At 42.7% G+C, this 21,812-nt stretch overlaps 2 protein-coding genes across 4 annotated transcripts in view; one reads left to right on the forward strand and one right to left on the reverse strand.

The window, feature by feature from the left end:
* Positions 1–1,979, reverse strand: part of mast3b (microtubule associated serine/threonine kinase 3b) — a 45,664-nt gene extending 43,685 nt beyond the window's left edge. For both annotated transcript variants that reach the window (XM_061682786.1, XM_061682785.1), the window contains exon 1: positions 1,671–1,979. In XM_061682786.1, the coding sequence (XP_061538770.1) occupies positions 1,671–1,717 (47 nt within the window). In that variant the 5' untranslated portion in view covers positions 1,718–1,979. The remainder of the gene's footprint in view (positions 1–1,670) is intronic.
* LOC133405840 (uncharacterized) lies at positions 794–21,652 on the forward strand. Of its 2 annotated transcripts, none has more exons than XR_009768994.1 (5): positions 794–1,139; positions 15,525–15,848; positions 16,066–16,212; positions 19,406–19,443; positions 19,515–21,652. XR_009768994.1 is itself a non-coding variant. In XM_061682791.1 (5 exons), the coding sequence occupies exons 1-5, from the start codon at positions 9,306–9,308 to the stop codon at positions 19,659–19,661; spliced, it is 714 nt and encodes a 237-aa protein (XP_061538775.1). In that variant the 5' UTR covers positions 8,816–9,305; the 3' UTR covers positions 19,662–21,652. The 2 variants fall into 2 exon arrangements, 1 of the variants encoding a protein (XP_061538775.1); XM_061682791.1 differs by lacking the exon at positions 794–1,139 and adding an exon at positions 8,816–9,363.
* Positions 21,653–21,812: the final 160 nt, after the last annotated feature.

Below are 21,812 nucleotides of genomic sequence, written 5' to 3' on the forward strand. Positions count from 1 at the left end.
GAGTGCATCATTTTTGCCTTGAAATGTGCCAGCTCGGCCACTCATAGGTGTGCAGCACCCAGATACTGACCCAGCACTGTTTTCCTAAGGATTTGCCTGCCCAGATGTAAGCAGTGCCTTGTGGGCTCTACAATGCAGTTATTGTTTCACAGCTGCAGAGGCTTCTCAGTGCTAAAATAGCTACCAAAACACTAATGAACATGTTGTCATAGTAATGCAGAAGACGATGTTGTGACTCGCACAAACACTCGTCATGCTATAGGCTGGGTATTAATTACACAGATCATTGTGCTGCTGTATGTTTCGTCTACACACAATTCCTCCTTGAGATCCCATAACCAAAGACCTTTAGAGTGCCTTGCTGATGAATCACATCATTTTCATTTTATCGGCACTTCTGTACTTGTGTAAAGTAAGTACAAAATCCTTCACCGACTCATTGGTGACGTTCCATCAGAATGGCACAAATGTTTTGATGGCAATAAAACGCAAAAGCAGAGCAGTCACATTCACCAATTTAAGCAATCTTAACCCATAATGTTGGTGTACTTTTACACAACAAGATTTATTAAAGCCATTGTCTCAAGAAAGTATGTAAGGTTTCAGTTATATAGCACATTTAAAACATGCATGAAAATATGAAGACAGATACTGTAGGTTAAAATAAACCGGTTGGGCTCGAGAACTAAGTGCCAGAAAATGTGAATTCGCAGGATGATCCAATGCTCTGCAAAGATATAAAACCAGATGAAACATGCATCTGTGATCATCCAGCCACTCCCTCTTTGGTCGATGAGAGTGATACCTTCCCTGCGTCTTAGTGCCTTAAAAAGACAAATGAAGGAAAACAAATGGCCCGTGCTCAACTGAGATCATCCGCTGGGGAATCAGATTGACTGCGATTGGCTGGCAACCAGTTCAGGGTGTACCCCGCCTCCTGCCCGATGACAGCTGGGATAGGCTCCAGTACGCCCGCGACCCTTGTGAGGAGAAGCGGCTCAGAAAATGGATGGATGGATGAATGAATCAGATTGAGTCCTACGCTCCGACGTCTTATGGATCGGCATCTAGTAGGCAGCAGGTACCCCCCACTCACTTCCCACCAAGTAGATGCTACAATTAATGTGCTGGAAGAGTGGGTGAGTAATTCTGTTTTGTACTTTGTTACTGAGACAACAATCGCAGTTTAGGAGTTTTATGCAAAAATTGTATGGGGAAAAAAAAACATGAGCTGGGAACATGTATGATTCACTACACAAGAGTGGGATATGGTGGGAAAAAAATCACACACTGTCAAAATTTTGGTTGGAGTACTGCAATCAAAATTTTAGTCAGAGTAGTACAAAAGTAAGACTTTTTGGAAAGAGACATCCATCCATCCATTTTCTGTCCCGCTTATCCTCAATTGTTTGAAAATCCACAATCCTCGTCTTCCGGAATCCCCTTTAAATGTTATATTAAACATTAGCTTAAAAGGTAGGAAGTAACTCAACGTTAGCCTTTGTTTTCATTCACTTCATGACGTCATTTCTGCTTCCTGAATTCTCGTTGTCGGTCCACCTTCTGTGACTTTCCCCAAACATTTACAAAACAACGTGTGCACAGGACGATATTTGTTACTGTGTACAACTTTTGGAAGATAGTGGGGGATATATTAAACGGTTACTTACTCCAGAGTCAAGGAGGGAATCTTGAGTTTATCCCGTCTGGACTTCATGTTTGCCAGACACGCCACAAGAGGCGGCTCCTCTCTCAGCACAGTGCGGCACGACGCGCGCGCCTTTCCGGCTTCACGTTCCGAACATTCATCGCTACGTGTTCCGCGGGTCTAAATCGAGTCACTTCGACAACAGCACGTCGTTCAGCAGCCAGTTCCCACCTAATGCAGTTAAAACTCAAAAGTAATTTCTGTCGCGTGTGAGCGAGCAGCCGCTGAGAGAGCGAGAGAGAAAGCGAGACGGGTCACCGTTCACCTCCATGTGACTGCTGGGAGGGGAGCAGAAGGGAGGAGGGAGCCTCGCAGTCTATTGGCGGAGGCGAAATCAATTCGGGCGGTGGGTGTCAGTCAGAAGTGGGAACCAAGCGTTGGACGCAATGATGTAATTGCGCTTTCCGCAAAGTCTTCCATTCCTGCAGCATTTGAAAGCCAGATCACATGGACGACAACCAAAGATTTGCACAACAGCCATTATATTTAAAGCGTGCTAAATACAAAACGGGTTTTAACATCTTGCAATGGTTTTGTCCGGTTTAACTCATGCCGTGACCTCGGTCGTAGCCAGAGGCGATTCTAGGATAAGAGGTGTGGGAGTGCTGGGATTCATTTTAGGGGGGGCTTCACCCCCCCCCCAAAAAAGTGGCCTTGAAACGCCTATGCCAGTCAGTAAGTTATTCAGTAATGGCGACTACATGACACAACAGCTAATTTATCTCAATCCAATTCAAGGCTAGTGGTACTTGCTGACCACCTGAAATGTTTCCTATTGCTAGGGAAGAAAAGAAAAAAAAAAACATCAGCTAACTCCTACCTAACGACATAAACAGTGACCTATGATTAAATGCAGCAAAAGGTGTGATATACAGTACTTGATGTCAGTGGGGAGGGTGGGATGAAGATGGGGTGTTGGGGGGGTCTCCAAAGAATGTCTCCAACTGGAACGATTGACAGAGATGACTGCAGTGTCTCAGTGGTTGCTAGGGAGCTGGCGATGGTTTGCCTGGTTGCTAGGTCATGTGCCGGAGTGAACACACATTTCACACTCGGTGACACTTCTATAGTCAGCCTCAAGTTACTCCAGCCTCGCTTGGTCAGATTGACACTCGATGTGCTTGTCTCATTTAATACAGAAGCCCATATGTTTTTTTACTTCAGTACCACAAAACCGAGTGATTTGTAGCACAGTGTGACAAGTGGACAATGAGTGTACTGTAATTCTTTATCTTTGTCAGATCTTTTGCCACATGGGAACTGTTTCAAATCGTGGGGGGAAATGCATAGTGTTTCCATTAACCTTGCTAATTTAATTAACACTGAAATGCAAACATAATTGGCCGTACTTGCATCACTGTAGTCACATTTTTGTGAGTTAACGTTTTACATTGACAGACTAGCTACAATATATTGTCATGCTGTGTTGAACGACTAATTTGGGATTAGTCGTGAGTAAGGATTCCCTTGCTATACTAACAATAAAGCAGACATAGAAGTCTTTGCAAAGACTTAAAGTGAGGAAACAGTGTCCTCAACATGCTATTAGTTTTTCTGTGAGCTCCCTCTTTGGTGATGAGATTGATGTTATGTGAACAGCACAAAACTGCAGCAGTTGGTAGGGGACTACAGCTCTGTCAGTTTGGTGAAATCTTCTCAAACGCAGCCCACGGAAAAGGTTTTTCTAAAACCTAAGTATGAAACAGAAAACTAACCCAGTGTATGTTATTCAGCGAGTGGTGGTGAAGGGGTTCCCCTTCGCGCTAGGTAATTCTTTTGTCAGAAGAGCTTTTATTAAGAGAGTCCGTGTCAGAGTTGCCATGGCAACAAGGGCTTTCCTGCTCCTCTCATCAGCCTGCAGACTTAGCCCATCTTTGTTGCATGACAAGGCGCTCAGCAATTTCACCATTTCAACAGATTTTACTCAAAATCATAATTCAGTTACGAATTGCATACTTGGATCAGTCAGTCAATCAGAGAACTACGTATAAACGATCGGTCAATGTGATTGAATAATATACCGCATTTGTAAAGAAATTTGGGTAGGTATAGCAACTGATTAATTGATCAGTCAATGAAGTCAATTGTGGTTTCATAGATTGCTGATGAATCACATCTTGAAGCAATTGAGGCAAAATGAGAGTGCACTACCCCTGTGCAACAGTGGAGGCGCTGTTGATACAGTCTCAACTAGTTTGTCATCTAAAGAAAAACACAGCAAAAGGACGACTCACCATGACTTCAGACATTCTTCCAGGTGGCAAAAGACGAATGGCACCACTAGTAAACAACCCCTTAAATGTCATTTGACCAAGGCCGAACGGTTGTGAAAAGAAGACAATAGCTTGAATGAATCTCCGTGCCGGGTGGTACAGGAAGTGTCAGTGGAAAAGAAAATGCTACGTGAGGTAGCTACTCTGGGAGAATCAACGGCGGCCGTAACTTACATTACAACAGGTACTGTAAATTGATTCAAAAGAAGGCACGGTCGAAATTCAGACATAGCACGATCAGTGAGGGACTGCCTCATTAAGTCAGGAGAGAGCAATTAATGAAAGGCCTTAACCTTGGTCGTGGTTGGTGTCACCTAAAGGCTAGCATACTTTCATAATTTGTAAAGCCTAGCAAACATCTGAGTGGTTCTTTTGATTTATTATAATGTTAGGCTATGGTAGGTGCTGAACTTCCCTGAAATCTTACTCATAAGACCAGAATTGCTTGAGTTTGAGTTTTCTGTTGCTTGGCTTATTGGTACAGATTTGTTCTTTTGACGCTGAAATTGATAGCACTCTGTAGTCTACTCAGGTAGGAATTCATTTTCCATACTACTTGTCCTCACGAGGGTCGCAGGCGTGCTGGAGCCTATCCCAGCTGACTCTAGGCGAGAGGCGAGGTACACCCTGAATTGGTCGCCACCCAATCGCAGGGCACATATAAACAAACAACCATTCGCACTCACATTCACACCTACGGGCAATTTAGAGTCTTCAATTAACCTACCATGCATGTTTTTGGGATGTGGGAGAAAACCGGGGTACCCGGATATAAGCCACGCAGGTACGGGGAGAACATGCAAACTCCACACAGGTAAGGCCGGGATTTGAACCCGAGTTCTCAGAACTGTGAGGCAGAGGTGCTAACCAGTCATTCACCGTGCCGCTCCTAAGAATTCACTCATTTATGATGATGGAACTATATTTGGTGCCGCAACCCCAAACACAACAAGCTTTTGTTATTTTTTTCAGTTTCAGAGCGGTCACATAAGAACTTATTTGCGATGCCATGATATGCTTTTGTCAGTTGTTGATATTTATATGTTAACTATGTTAACGTCAATGGTTGACTTTAAATCTCATCATGATGACTTTCATATCTCATCGTGATGACTTTAAATCGAGTCCTGTCTACTTTAAATGTCGTTGTGATGACTTTAAATCTCGTCTCGGCTTTTTTTTCCTTCTCACAATAGATGACCCTAATACACTGTTGTAATTCAGCGCTCATTATTCATACTTTTGGACACAACTAAAGACAAAAATCTCAAAGAGACTCGTGAGTTAGGTTACTCATAAGTCAAGATCCATCCACCCATCCATCCATTTTCTGTACTGCTTTATCCTCACAAGGGTCAGAGGCGTGCTGGAGCCTAGCCCAGCTATTTTCGGGCGAGAGGCAGGGTACACCCTGAACTGGTCGCCAGCCAATCGCAGGGCACATATAAACAAACAACCATTCGCGCACACATTCACACCTAAGGGCAATTTAGAGTCTCCAATCAACCTACCATGCATGTTTTTGGGATGTGGGAGGAAACCGGAGTGCTCGGAGAAAACCCCCGCAGGCACGGGGAGAACATGCAAACTCCACACAGGCGAGGCTGGATTTGAACCCCGGTCCTCAGAACTGTGAGGCAGATGTGCTAACCAGTCTTCTACCGTGCCGCCATAAGTCAAGATGCGGTTGTATAATTTTAAAAAATAACACTTTTTCCCCATAGTTGATTAAGGAAATTTTGTCAAATGCCTATCCCTAGTAATACTACTACTCCTATACTTTACACACATTTATAATCTTACAAAGAGACAAACAGTATGGCTTCATATCAGAGTCCAGATGTCTGAATTGTCCTGCATCAAAACTGATAATAGGCATTGTTTCAGTCAGGAAAGAACAGGATGAGGATCAATGTAACAAAAGACTGCATTAATGGTAATGAGACCAAGTTAGAAAGACAGTTGTACACCACTGTGATCGTCAATATAACCACATAAGCTGCTTTCACTTGTATTATTCAATTCAGTCCACAGGGGGGCACAATGGGACCAAAACGAGTTCTGTATGGTGCAGCACAGCCGACCCTAAAAAGGGGACATACAAAACGGGAGGGACCAGTTTTATCTTGACGGAATAGATCTAATTTAAAAACAGAAAGGTTACGGTTAGTTGCTGATGGTAAATGGCATGCCTCCAAAACAAAGAGGTCTTTCCCGATGAAAATTCAGGTCGCTGGATGTTTGGATGCCCCCTCAAGGTGAATGCCCAGGGCCACAGCCCCATCGTCCCGCCCCTTTGCCCGCCACTGGTAAAGGTGGATGGGGGTAAACAAGTTGAAATCTATATCATCTCATCATTTCAGATGTCCTTTATTAGAAAATACCAGTTGCAATCATTCATAATGGGTACGACACTACAAATTAACCCTTTGTTTATGACAACAGTGAAACCATGATTTTACAAAATGGTAATATGACCAAGTGAGGCCCACGTTTCCTGTGGGGATGATCATACCTGACTTTGGCAGTTTTCATAATTTTCAGGTGTGGCTTGCCATTGATTTTGCATTCTCCATAATTACACATAGATGGATCCACAATTAATCATTTGTTTAATAAATAAATCTCTACCCAGTCTGGGACAAAATGAAGACAAATGACTACATCTCACAAAAATAAGCTGTAGCATGAATATCATTGATCTAACAAAGGTAAGAGAAGAAACAGCAAGGCCATTGACCATCTATATTTTCGTAAAATTACTTTTAAAACCAGCACATAGTTTCAAGTGGGACAGGTTAACTGTGTTTTATATGGCAAGCCAACTGTGCTTTCATTACTGTGGCTGCATACTGCTGAGTGACTCTTGCCACAATCCATCCATCCATATTCTACACCCTTATCCTCACTAGGAGCCTCACTGAAGCCTATCCCACCTAACTGAGGGCGAGAGGCAGGGTACACCCTGAACTGGTCACCAGCCAATCGCAGGGGACATATAAACAAACGACCATTCACACTCACATTCACATTCACATCCACGGGCAATTTAGAGTCTTCAATTAACCTACTACAGACTTTGACCTCTACAGACAAAGTCTTTGTAATTTTACCAAGAGCTAGTGAAGGAACCTGTGTTTTAAAATCCTCTAATTTCCGTGGTTCCAAGCGTGTTCGTTTTCGTGAAAGAACGTCGTTCACAACAATGTATAAAAAGCAACCAATTTATTCCTGACAGAGGAGTCTATACATTTTGCAGAGCTCTGGGTTCGTAACTACCCTAACTTATTCTTAGCAGATACAGTAGTAGAACAAAACTATCTGACTCTCCCCCAGACTTATACAATGTTTCAAACAGGCCGGTGTGGAATCACTGTCGTCTGATTGGTCCGTAATCTGACGTCATCGTTGTTCGGCCAAATGATGACTATTTGATCTGGGTCCAGACGTCGCCTGCCGATGTGTCCTGCATTCAATGTTTATTGTGGCTCCCCGCAGTTCCTTTCTTCTTTGCCATCTGTCTCCAAATACCCCCTGATGGGGGCCACATACCCCCCGATGGGGGCCTTCCTGAAGTATACTCCTATACTCCAATACACATTATCTTCCAAACTAGTTAGAATTACATATTAGAATATAAAGTATTCTATATTCCCTTCACTAGTCAAGTCTAGACAGCAAGACTTTTCTGAAATCATCAGTAAGAACTTCAACAATACTCGCACTCTGTTTGCTGTAGTTGACAGTGTCAAGCAGACAAGGAGAAGCGCATCCATGCTTTTATTTCAAGTAGACTTGACTATCGTAATGGTCTTCTGACTGGACTCCCCAAAAAGAGCATTAAACAGCTGCAGTTCATTCAGAATGCTGCAGCTCGGGTTCTGACCAGAACAAAGAGGTCAGAGCATATTACTCCAATTCTAAAGTCTTTACACTGGCTTTAGAATAGATTTTAAAGTTGAAATGAAATAAAACTCATTTACTGCCATTGACAGCTGTTGAATTCAAGTATCCATGTTAACATTGAGGACAGGCAGTGAATGAGTTAAACATAAATTGTGGTATGATATATATATATATATATAATTGATGCTGGAAAAATGAGTTTGGAACACAGAGATTTGTTTGGTATTTTTTTTTAAATGTTTCAATAGCAAATATAAATTCAATTAATTCATTCCAAACTAAAACTGTCACCAGGCAAAAAGTAGCTTTTTTAATATTCTTAACTGTCAAATGTTTACATATGTCTAAAACCTAATTAAAATATTTCTGTTTGTCTATGCACACATCTTGAGCTTTGTGGTTGCTTTGTACGTTGGCATTGTTTAAGAAACGGAGCCACAACATTCTTGATTGTGACAATGATGTTTTTTTATTTTGTTGTCAATCTTCTCTGGTCATTTTCATTCTAGTCAATAGCCGCTATGTTTTCAGCTACACTTCTGAGTAGTTGATTTTTGTTTGCGATTGATATTTAATTAGTAGTTATATGCTCCTCTTGTGGCGGCACGGTGGAGAACTGTTTAGAGCGTCAGCCTCACATTTCTGAGGACCGAGGTTGAATCCCCGTCCCCGCTTGTGTGGAGTTTGCATGTTCTCCCCGTGTCTGTGTGGGTTTTCTCCGGGCACTCCGGTTTCCTCCCACATCCCAAAAACATGCATTAATTGGAGACTCTAAATTGCCTGTAGGTGTGACTGTGAGTGCGAATGGTTGTTTGTTTGCATGTGCCCTGCGATTGGCTGGCAACCAGTTCAGGATGTACCCTGCCTCCTGCCCGATGACAGCTGGGATTGGCCCCAGCACGCCCGCGACCCGAGTGAGGAGAAGCGGCCCAGAAAATGGATGGATGGACGGATACTCCTCTTTTGGTTAGCAGTCATGACAGATTCATGTGTAACATTATGTTTCAGTGAATTGCATTTCTGGTTCTTTGATTGTCATCTCATAGTTTCTCTGCCGTTCTGTGGTGACATCACAAACAAAAAATGGCTACTAGAAAAAGTAAAACACACTCATAAAGTTATTCTAAAGTAAGTCAGTATTCTCACTGAACTGATATCTCAGAATCCAAATAATAAACATTTCCTGAACATAGGCTGCTACAAAGGCTGCGCTTACATCATGACAGTTTTGCTCAGTGACAGGTGCTTTCACTGCCTAAAGTCAAAATACTCTATCCGCATTTTAGTTGAAGTTATAGTTCCTGTTCATTCACAGTTGATATTTCCTGTCATGGTTATAGACACATATAGACCTAAAACAAACACATTCATAGCAGATAGACATTACCAGTCTGGAGAATAAGTTCAAGGGCAAGGAGATGGTGTCCAAACCTCATTGTTTGATTTTGATGATAGCATCGCAATTGGTCGTCAATGGTAAGTCTTTTTTTTTTTCTTGCTAATGTGTTATTATGTTATGATGTTCACTTTATTTTCACTTCATTATTTCACACTTACAAATGGATCAGACCAATGTGTGTGCTCAGAATAATTATGAGATGAATCCTTCGATACTGAGGAGTGTTTGTTGTATTGTTTTATTGTATAGTGGTCGACACTGTACGTAATGGATGGTTTGTCTACTTCTTAAATCAGATTTAAAAAAATCAAAATAAAATATGCTTGCACTGTAATTGAAATTGTGTGTGAAATTTGAAAATCCATTCATTTTGATATTAAAAGGGAGAGAGAGAGAAATTGTCTGTATTTCATCTGGCATTTTCTGAATTTTGTCATGAATTCAAATTATGCAAGCGGACGCACAATTCGCATGTCATTGATGTACTGACTGGGGAAGTTTTTTAATTACTGTTTCATCAACACTCCATGAATGAAACAGACTTGAAGGAGGCTATAATAATATTGCTATAATAGTGTTTATGTACTATAATATGGTTGCTATTTTCCATTAAATTTCTAGTAGAATCACAATAATCCATGTTGTGTTTTTAAAATAACAATTGAATTTCACCATAATTTCTATAATTACGTAGTACAGGGCACCATTAATTACAACCCCAATTCCAATGAAGTTGGGACATTGTGTTAAACATAAATAAAAACAGAATACAATTATTTGCAAATCATGTTCAATCTATATTTAATTGAATACACTACAAGATATTTCATGTTCAAACAGAGAAACTTTGTTGTTCTTAGAAAATAATCATTAACTTGGAATTTTATGTCTGCAACACGTTCCAAAAACGCTGGGACAGGGTCATGTTTACCACTGTGTTACATCACCTTTTCTTTTAACAACATTCAATAAACGTTTGGGAACTGAGGACACTAATTGTGGAAGCTTTGTAGGTGGAATTCTTTCCCATTCTTGCTGTATGTACAGCTTCAGCTGTTCAACAGTCCGGGGTTCTCCGTTGTCGTATTTTACACTTCATAATGCGCCACACATTTTCAGTGGGAGACAGGTCTTGACTGCAGGCAGGCCAGTCTAGTACTCTTCAGAATCAGAATCAGAATCATCACCAAAACACACAAGGAATTTGTCTCCGGTAGTTGGAGCCGCTCTAGTACAACAGACAGTCAATTTACAGAACACTTTGGAGACATAAAGACATTGACAAAAAACAATTGTGCAAAAAGATGCAGAGTCCTCTAGCACTTAGAGCATTTCGAATGACTAATATTGCGATAGTCCGGTGCAATGACCATTGTGCAAAGGGCGCTGAGACTTCAAGGAGTGTATGCGGTTTAAAGTGACGAGTAGTGCGATCATCTGGGACAATGTTGGTTGTGCAAATGTTACAGATACTCCTCAATCAGTGTGCAAATAGGGCAGATGCTACTCTGGCATGAGTGGCCAGTATATGCAAATAGTGCAGCATGGCGAGACAACTACAGTGAGTGCACGAGTAATACATAATTGGCCCCACAGAAATGTGACAACGAACTCAAGTCAAAAAATTGCCAGCTTATTGTAATGGAATTATAGGTTAGGTGTTTAAGAAGTTGATCGCAAGAGGGAAGAAGCTGTTGGAATGTCTACTAGTTCTAGTTTGCGTTGATCGGTAGCGCCTACCTGAGGGAAGGACCTGGAAGAGCTGGTGACCGGGGTGCAGACGGTCCGAGAGGATTTTGCACGCCCTTGTCTTAGTTCTGGCAGCGTGCAAGTCCTCAATGGTGGGTAGGGGGGTACCGACAATCCTTTCAGCAGTTTTGATTGTCCGTTGCAGTCGGAGTTTGTCCTTTTTTGTAGCAGCACCAAACCAGACTGTGATGGAAGAACACAGGACTGATTCGATGACCGCTGTGTAGAACTGTCTCAGCAGCTCCGGTGGCAGGCCGTGCTTTCTCAGAAGCCGCAGGAAGTACATCCTCTGTTGGGCCTTTTTGAGGACGGAGTTGATGTTGGTCGCCCACTTCAGGTCCTGAGTGATTGTAATTCCCAGGAACTTGAAGGTCTCGACGGTTGACACAAGGCAGCTGGACAAAGTGAGGGGCAGCTGTGGCGAAGGATGCCTCCTGAAGTCCACGATCATCTCTACCGTCTTGAGCGTGTTCAGCTCCAGGTTGTGTCGGCCGCACCACAGCTCCAGGCGCTCCGCTTCCAGTCGATATGCAGACTCGTCACCGTCCTTGATGAGGCCGATGACAGTGGTGTCATCTGCAAACTTCAGGAGCTTGACAGTCGGGTTCGCTGAGGTGCAGTCGTTCGTGTAGAGAGAGAAGAGCAGCGGAGAGAGGACACAACCTTGGGGCGCCCCAGTGCTGATGCTGCGTGTGTATGAGGTGGCTTCCCCCAGCCTGACCTGCTGTGTCCTGCCCGTCAGAAAGCTGTAAATCCACTGGCAGATGGCAGGTGAGACGCTGAGCTGGAGAAGCTTGGTTGAAAGGAGTTCAGGGATGATGGTGTTGAACGCTGAGCTGAAGTCCACGAACAGGATCCTCGTGTAGGTCCCTGCACTGTCGAGGTGTTCTAGGATGAAGTGCAGTCCCATGTTGACTGCATCATCCGCAGACCTGTTCGCTTGGTAGGCAAACTGCAGGGGGTCCAGCAGGGGACCTGTGACACTCTTGAGGTGGTCCAGCACGAGACGTTCAAAGGACTTCATGACCACAGATGTCAAAGCGACAGGCCTGTAGTCATTCAGACCAGAGATTGCAGGTTTCTTGGGGACTGGAATGATGGTGGAGCGTTTGAAACAGGATGGAACTTCGCACATTTCCAAAGATCTGTTGAAGATCTGAGTGAAGACTGGAGGGAGCTGGTCCGCGCAGACTTTGAGGCAGGATGGGGACACATGGTCCGGTCCTGCCGCTTTGTTAATCTTCTGTTGTTTGAAGATACGTCTCACATCCTGTTCATGGATGGTTAACGCAGAAGTCAGAGGTGTGCTTGTGGTCGCGGGTGCGGGCGGGTGGGTGTGTGGAGTAAAACTGTCCTTTTCAAATCTGCAATAGAAGGTATTCAAGTCGTTGGCTAGTGTGCTATTGTTCTCAGCTTGGGGGGATCGTCGCTTGTAATTAGTCAGCGATTGGAATGCACGCCAGACTGATTTTGAGTCGTTCGCGCTAAACTGTTTTTCCAACTTTGCTGCATAGATCCTCTTTGCAATGTTAATTTGTTTAGTAAGCTGGTTTCTAGCTCGATTATACAGGGCCCTGTCCCCGCTCTGATATGCATCTTCCTTAGCTTGGCGAAGCTGCTTAAGTTTAGCAGTGAACCACGGCTTGTGGTTGTTGAATGTCCGAAATGATTTTGTTGGTACACAAACCTCTTCACAGAAACTGATATAGGATGTGACAGTGTCCGTATATTCATCCAGGCTGCCAGCTGAATTTTCAAAGACACTCCAGTCTGTGCAGTCTAAACAGCTTTGAAGTTCCATCTTGGCTTCATTGGTCCACTTTTTGACTGTTTTCACTGTAGGCTTCGCACATTTAAGTTCTTGCTTGTACGTCGGTATTAAGTGAATTAAGCAGTGATCAGACAAGCCCAGGGCTGCACGAGGTATAGCACGGTATGCGTTTTTTACCGTAGTGTAGCAGTGGTCTAAAGTATTATTTTCCCTGGTAGGACAGTCGATGTGCTGCTTGTATTTAGGGAGTTCGTGGTTGAGTTTAGCTTTGTTAAAGTCCCCGAGAATAATGAGGGGTGAGTCCGGGTGGTTTTTTTTCAATTTCATTGACTTGTTCGGCGAGCGTTAGCAATGCGGCGTTCGTGTTAGCTTGCGGTGTAATATAGACTCCAGCCAGTATAAACGATGCAAACTCACGTGGGGAGTAGAATGGTTTACAGTTCAAAAACAGCCACTCCAAATGCGGGCTGCAGTGTGTACTGAGCACCGTGACGTCCGTACACCATTTTTCGTTGATATGGAGGCATATCCCGCCGCCCTTCGTTTTCCCCGATGATTCCATGTCGCGGTCGGCTCGATGAATGTTGAAGCCGGGAAGCATGACGGCGCCATCGGGTACAGCGTCGCAAAGCCAGGTCTCCGTGAAGCACATGGCCGCGGAAGGTCCGAAGTCTTTACTGGTCTTTAACAGAAGATGAAGCTCGTCCATTTTGTTGGGTAGGGAGCGTACATTCGCGAGGTGGATAGACGGGAACGCCAATCTGTGTCCTCTCTTGCGGAGTTTCACCTGAATGCTGGCTCATTTTCCTCTGTGGCGCCGCTTCCGCATTCATGCACCGAAAACCGCGGACGCCGCTCCGGTGAGTAACTCGGGGAAAAAACTGAGCGGATTTTCGAAAGTTGGTGACAGAAAGTCCGGAGTAGCCTCCTTGATGGTTAGCAGGTCTCCCCTTGTGTAATTGAGTCGTGTAAGGTCTCCAAAGACGGACGAAAAACACAAAAACAAAGACAATATTAGAGAGCGCGTTACCGAGGCGACCACACTGGTAGGCGCCATCTTGCTTAGCTTTTACTCTTTTACTCTACTCTATTTACTCTATTACTACGAAGCCACGCTGTTGTAACACGTGCAGAATGTGGTTTGGCATTGTCTTGCTGAAAAAAGCAGGGGCGTCCATGAAAAAGACGTTGCTTGGATGGCAGCCTATGTTTCTCCAAAACCTGTATGTACCTTTCAGCAGTAATGGTGCCTTCACAGTTGCCCTTGCCATTGGCACTAACACAGCTCCATACCATCACAGATTATGCCTTTTGAACTTTGCGTCCATAACAGTCCGGAAGGTTCTTTTCCTCTTTGGCCCGGAGGACACGACGTCCACAATTTCCCAAAACAATTTGAAATGTGGACTCGTCGGACCACAGAACACTTTTCCACTTTGCATCAGTCCATCTTAGATGAGCTCGGGCCCAGAGAAGCCGGCTGCGTTTCTGGGTGTTGTTGATAAATGGCTTTTGCTTTGCATAGTAGAGTTTCAAGTTGCACTTACGGATGTAGCGCCGAACTGTATTTACTGACATTGGTTTTCAGAAGTGTTGCTGAGCCCAAGTGGTAATATCCTTTACACATTGATGTCGGTTTTTGATGCAGTGCCGCCTGAGGGATCGAAGGTCACGGGCATTCAATGTTGTTTTTCGGCCTTTCCGCTTACATGCAGTGATTTCTCCAGAATCTCTGCACCTTTTGATGATATTATGGACCGTAGATGATGAATCCCTAAATTCCTTGCAATTGTACATTGAGGAACATTGTCTTTGAACTGTTTTCGCACGCTCTTGTTCACAAAGAGGTGAACCTCGCCCCATCTTTGCTTGTGAATGACTGAGCAATTCAGGGAAGCTCCTTTTATACCTAATCGTGGCACCCACCTGTTCCCAATTAGCCTGTTCACCCGTGGGATGTTCCAAACAGGTGTTTGATGAGCATTCCTCAACTTTCTCAGTCTTTTTTGCCACCTGTCCCAGCTTTTTTGGAACGTGTTGCAGCCATAAAATTCGAAGTTAATGATTATTTGCTAAAAACAATCAAGTTTATCAGTTTGAACATTAAATATCTTGTAGTGTATTAAATTAAATATAGGCTGAACATGATTTGCAAATCATTGTATTCTGTTTTTATTTGTTTAACACAACGTCCCAACTTCATTGGAATTGGAGTTGTACTAAAAACATTGGTTTTACTGTAAATGTCAGAAACAATGTCGATAAATCATCTTACAGAAGAGACTTGGGAAATGTAAGATTAATTTCATAAGTTTGCCTTGATTTACAAGCGGAAAGAGAATGCAGATGCAGGATGAACCTTTCGTTTGAAATTCGTTTCCGTTTGAAATTCCAGCTATGAATACTAAGGTTTCATCCATCCTTCCATTTTCTATTATGCTTTTCTTCATTGGACTTGGAAATACTTGGAAATATCCCAGCTGACTTTGGGTGACAGGCAGGGAATACTTTGGACTGGTCAGCAGCCAGTTGGAAGGCACACATGGAAAAACAACCATGCAGTATCACACCATACAGAGCTTTCCATTATTAATTGTACAGTTTTTAGCTAACCATAAAAATCACATCCCACCCATGCCTTGGAACAAATGATCAAAAACACTATTTGTTTTATCCAACAGTAGGAGTCCACATTTTCTGTATTCTTTCCATGTGCAGGCTGCAGCCGAGCAGATGTCGCAGGAATCCTGGGCCACAACGTCATCCTTCAGTTCAGATTTAACACCAGCGTCACTGATCGCAGCCATTTTGCAGTTTACTTTCTGGACAACAAAAAGGCAGAGCACTGTCCTTGGGAAGGTTGCTCGAGAGAACGTGGTTTTGAAGTTTACGCTAAAAATTCTTCTATATTTTGCCACATTACAAACCTCACACAAGGTCACAGCGGAACGTACAGGGGTACACTCTTCCACAAAAATGGACCAGTCGAGGAAAGTAATACAGTGCACCTGATCATTCAGGAGGAGAAAATCAACAACACCGGTAAGACCCTAAGTATATGTTTCGTTTGGCAGAATATATACTGTTCCTTTTTCCATGCAGTAGGTAATTTCCTTCATATCTCTAAATCTGCTGCAGAAAATTCCAATAGAGTAGAGTAGAGTAGAGTAGAATAGACACGAAAAAAAAGTTCAACTGAGCATTTGGAGCTCTTGGTTAACTATGCATCAGTTTCACAATTTGCTTTCCACTCCCACAGTTTCTCATGCACAGGAGAACAGAAAAACAACCAAATATCCACCAAAATATTTTTCCAGTGCGATCATCGCCGTACTTGTGGTTTTACCCGTGGTCTTGTTGGCGACTTCTCTGTCCTGGTTCTTCTGGTGTCGTGTCCGAGTCAGAGGTATGTAGTTTCAGGCACTTATGTTTTGTCATTTATTAAGTGGAAAAGACTCAAATGGGGTGACTAACCTCTCTCCATTGATTGTGATTGATTGCTGACAATTCTAGGGTGTTTCACATCAAGTTAGTCGTGATAGGCTTCAGTTTCCTGGAATTCGAACAGGATGATTGCTAGGATGGGAAAAATTAGGACGGCAGACCTTTTGCTAAGTACTTCATGGACCTTCTGCATATGACAAACACTTCTTCAGAACGTGTCATTGTAAATGCTATATCTCACCATATTAACAAAAGAAAAAGAAGAAAAAAGTATTTGCTGCACACCAGGAGATAGCTCTTTACAGGACAAGGAACCATATTTCATAATTGAAACCCGAATCAAAAATGCACTCCATATGCCTCTCTTACTTTGAGCCAGCTGAGGCATTTGATTTTTCCCAGCCAATCAGCCCAGATGGATAATGATAATCATGAAAAGTTACAATTGAATAAATCCATCCATTTTCAATAGTGCATGACCTCATTAGAGTCACGGGTGCACTGCAGCCTATCCAAGATGACTTTGGGCAAGGTTTAGGCGCAACGCAGCCTAAGCTGACTCAACTGTCTCGCAGTGCGCAGGGTTTGGCAACTCATTTTCTACCACTTCTACCTTCTACCACTGGTTTTGCTGTGAGTTAACCTTTGAATCACGGGTGAACAGCGTTGCTAATGTAGCAGCCAGTCAGAAATGCACGAGCTTTCACCCCAAAAAATTTTTTTCGGGTTTTCAAAATATCCACACCCTCCCCTTATTCTCACTCATTTCTTTTTCTTCGTGGCCATCCGCTTCGTCCTTGACAATCGCGCCATGTTTTTGTGGGTCACTAAAAAATGATACAATACAGTACAGTGTATGTGGAGCCTCAAAACCCGATACAGGGACACAGATTTTACATTGCAGCACGTTGATGCTGCAATATACTGTCGATGTGTGGTGCTCATTTGCTTGGTGTGTGGTGAAGAGTCACCCAATTTTTATGCGATGGTCCACTTAAGTCACATTTGGAGATATTTAATTTTACCACACAATGATGCTCCTCACTCTCACACACTACTGTCTTACGTTCTAAACAAGTAACCTCAATGGAAAACACTCGTGCTCCCCTCTCACATGTATATCAACCAAGCTGTGCAAAGTTTAGGTTTGCTTTAAGATAGACCCCCACCAAGGCAATTGTATTTTCATCACTTTTTCTTTTGGATTACACAGAAACCTGAAGCCTGTTTCCTGACGTTTTATAGTGCAGTGGAACACCAGGAATTCTAGATAGCAACCTTTGAAAATTAGTGTAGTAACCTACAAGTACTATAGTGATGTTTATTATACTGCATTTAGTAGGGTGAGCTCGAACCATCCCAGTGGATTTCTTTTGTGCAATTCAAAAGAAAAAGTGATACAAATTTAACCTCGTTGGTTGGCTTGTTTATATCCTGAATGGGTTTGAGGTTTTTGTTTTGTTTTGTTAGTTTTTTTCCTTAATCCTCATGCTTTCTGGGGCCTTTCAGTGGCCAGCGGGCCCCAAGCAGCCGCTTAGTTCTCATGTCTCGAGCCGTCTTTACACATGTGAATTGAGCACAGGTGAATTCCAATGTTTAGTTACTACTGTAGAGCTTCAGACAGTAGTGAAGGTGAGGAGCATCCTTGTTTGGAAAAAAATATGAAGCTGTGTGATAAAAGAGTAAAAACTGAAAAGCACACTTTCATATACTTTTGAAACATGGAGTGACTCATATGCTATAAAGGTTTCTCCCTTCCGCTCTTACTTCATTTAGTGCCTGCTCTCACTGAGACAGAGAAAACCTTGCTCTATATGTTTGCACTTTTTGAAGCTTTCTTGTATATTTCGGCTTTTAAACTGGCTCTATGACCTGAAAAACCAACCGCATTTCCCACTCGTGGCCTAAGAACATACAGACTTAAAACCGCATGTCCTACTTACCAGAGGAATAAAAAATTGACAAAAAAAAAAGTAAAACAATGCTTTCTTTACCTCTGTCATATAACATGCCCTGATTTGGTCAAGACAAAATTAATCAACAATTTACACAATCCACACAACTGGCCGGATTAACATAAATTAACTAAAAAAAAATTAATGCTCATTGCAAAAGACAGCATATCATAGCAATATGCAAATCCATCCATCCATCCATTCTCAACACCGCTTATCCTGGTTAGGTTCACGGGGTGCTGGAGCCTATCCCAGCTGACTTCGGGCAAAAGGCGGACTACACCCTGAACTGGTCGCCAGTATATATATATATATGTGTGTGTGTGTGTGTGTGTGTGTGTAACACAGAGGTAAACATAACCCTGTCCCAGCTTTTTTGGAACGTGTTGTAGCCATAAAATTCCAAGTTAATGCTTATTTGCTAAAAACAATAAAGTTTATCAGTTTGAACATTAAATATCTTATCTTTGTAGTGTATTCAATTAAATATAGGTTGAACATGATTTGCAAATCAAATGCTTTCGAATAAATACAATGTTGTTGTTTTTTATTCATTCAAATTTGGCAGGCTTTACGACGTTTTTTGGTCCTTTTTAGTGGGTTAATGACTCTATACCCATGTGCCAAATGTTTAATATTTGTTTAAGTTTTTATTTATCTAAAATATTTTATGTAACGTTCTACATTACAAAGCCATCGTTCGAAGTTCAAAATTGAAAGTGAATTGTTCTTAAAAAGGATGTACTTGAATTAATATGCTCTATAATATCATTACATCAGTGGCATAAAAAAACCATCAACGACACTATCGTTTATCGTGGTAGTTTTTGGGAAAATGTAGCATCCTGAAATATTAGCTATTGTGGCAGGTTGAAACATAATATATTGATAAAGAGCAAGAGCAATGGATAAAACAAAAATATTGTGCAAATTATACAAATAAAGATCTGCAATATGGTGGGACCGCGAAGCAACAACCATCATATAGCAGAGGATTACTGTATCTGTACTCTGTGATGATACAGTAAATTGCAGGGACTCATTGTTTCCAGACACGTACATCCTGCAACGCACATAGTCAGTCTCAAGTGTAAAATGATCTATGCACTTGTATGACTCGATTCTGCTCCATTATGGTCAATTGTTACTGTAGTGCCGAAAGTTGAGAGATTTGCTCAATTTTTGTTCTATTTCTTCCAGGCAATAAAGCGCAACAAAACTCCCCAGCCGCAACACAGGTGAGAACACATTCTGTCATAAGTAAACATTTAAAACAAATGCTTAATTTATATTTTTGTTGTATTCTAAGGTAGACAGTGTGGCATCCAATAACATGCAAGAGGGCGCATTTGCCTACAGTGTCCTGGACTTTCCTAAAAGAGAGGTCACGCTGTTGGACAGCAAGCCAAATGATACAGAATATGTCCGGGTTCATCACCACCCTCATCAAAAGTGAATGTACACAACTGGTCTTGCTGCGAATGGCTGGCGTCCACTTCAGGGTGTCTCCCACCTCTCGCCCAGATGCAGCTGGGATAGCCTCCAGCACGCCTGCAACCCTAGTGGGGATAAGCGGCACGGTCTTGGTCTAAGCACCGGTCTGTGATAGTAAGCAAAGGTTTGTCAAATGTGCTGTACACAAATAAATGTAAACTTAATATTTTAATTGATAAACTTTTTGAAAATAGAAATGGTTTGGGATTGTATCTAATTTAAATTTAGAATTTCCAGGACGTATGAGTAACTATACTTCTGAGAAGGTGTGAAGTGTCATCAAAGTTTTGGTTTTTATTTCCTGTAATGGCATCATCATGGTGGTGTAGTGGTTAGCACATCTTGCCTCGCAGTCAGACCTTTGAAACATCTCTTTGTGAATTTCACATGTTCTCTCTGTGCTTGCGTGAGTTTCCTCCCACATTTCAATTAGTATATGCTTCTTAGGTTATTTGAAGTCCATTGGTGAGCATGTGACTGTGAAGTGTGGCAGCCGCTGTACACTGCCTCTAACCCTCAGTTAACTGTGATCGCCTCCGTCATGACCCTAATGAGGACAAGTACTATAATTCTCTTATTGTACATTGTATTTTCGAAACAGACCAAAAAATGTCTGCCTACCAGTTGCAGACAAGCAGGGGAGAGAAATGCCACAAAAAAAATGATGCAGTTGGAGTTTGCCTTTTGACAATGTCGAAAATATCATCACATGATGCTTCATTTGAGTTGTATGGAAGTGAAGTAGAACAACTACAGTAACAGATGACAGTCTGCAGAAGACATGTATATTCCACTATCATTTGCTTCTTTCACTATAAGACAATGTTATAGAAATAAATTGGGCTCTGATAATGTTAGTAAATATAAATACTGTCTATATAATGTGTGTACCAAAGTGTAAGTTCACCTGGGGATGCTAAGACACTCCCAATTCGGGAGTAAGTTTGCCATTACGACAACACAGCAGCGGGACCACGATGTGCGAGCAGGTCAAACACCCAATCAGATCCACCGACACTGCAACCTGCCTACAAGAGTATTAAAGCTTTGCAACCCATAGCGTCGGAATCAGAATCATCTTTTTGGCGAGGTATGTTTCAACGCGGAGTTTGCATGTTCTCCCCGTGCCTGCGTGGGTTTTCTCCGGGCACTCCGGTTTCCTCCCACATCCCAGAAACATGCATAAATTGGAGACTCTAAATTGCCCGTAGGTGTGACTCTGAGTGCGAATGGTTGTCTGTTTGTATGTGCCCTGCGATTGGCTGGCAACCAGTTCAGGGTGTACCCCGCCTCCTGCCCGATGACATCTGGGATAGGCTCCAGCACGCCCGCGACCCTAGTGAGGAGAAGCGGCTCAGAAAATGGATGGATGGATGTTTCAACGCACAAATTGTCTCCAGTAGTTGAAGCCGGTCACAGGCAAGGTGAGTGATGGGGCCCTCCTTACGGCCTCGGATGCAATTGACTCGCTGGTTGGAACTTTTGAGGGCTTGTTTTACTTGGTGAGCCACCTGTCAATGAGTTGGTGCCCTCAGTTGAGCAGGTTTGTGCTGCACAGCTGATATCAAAAGGTGACAAAACACTATGTACTTAAGTACAAGGAGGCCTACAGATACTTGTGTTTATAAAAAATACAAAAAATCTGGTAAAAGTAGAAGGATCGATTCAACTCCTTCACTTAAAGGGAAGTTTGCCATTTCAAAACTGCTAGCAATATTTGAAGGTAGGCTCACTTAACTAATCCTCCCACCACCCCCACCCCCAAGTCTCTGAGCAAAGCCACGCCCCTCACTACCTTGAACGTGCACTGTAAACAAGCTGATGTTAGCCGCTGCTCCTGCTGCTGTTGGTAGCACGACTTATTCGTGATGGTGTTGCTACAACACAAAATGTTATCGGTTTCAAGTTGTATTTATTGGAATTAAAATTCAACAAGAGGTGTTAAACCTACCCGTCGAGCGGAACTGTTGCTAATTCCGTGTTTAGGGGACAAAGTTTTGCTTTAAGCTCGGTTCTGACAGGATAATCAGCACTGAACTTATAAAAGTTCCTTTGCTGAATTTGACCGGAAAAAATCGGCTTGTTTATCGGTATGTGTACCCACAGTATATCA

Source organism: Phycodurus eques, chromosome 8, assembly GCF_024500275.1.
Source record: "Phycodurus eques isolate BA_2022a chromosome 8, UOR_Pequ_1.1, whole genome shotgun sequence".
Classification (NCBI taxonomy): Eukaryota; Metazoa; Chordata; class Actinopteri; order Syngnathiformes; family Syngnathidae; genus Phycodurus; species Phycodurus eques.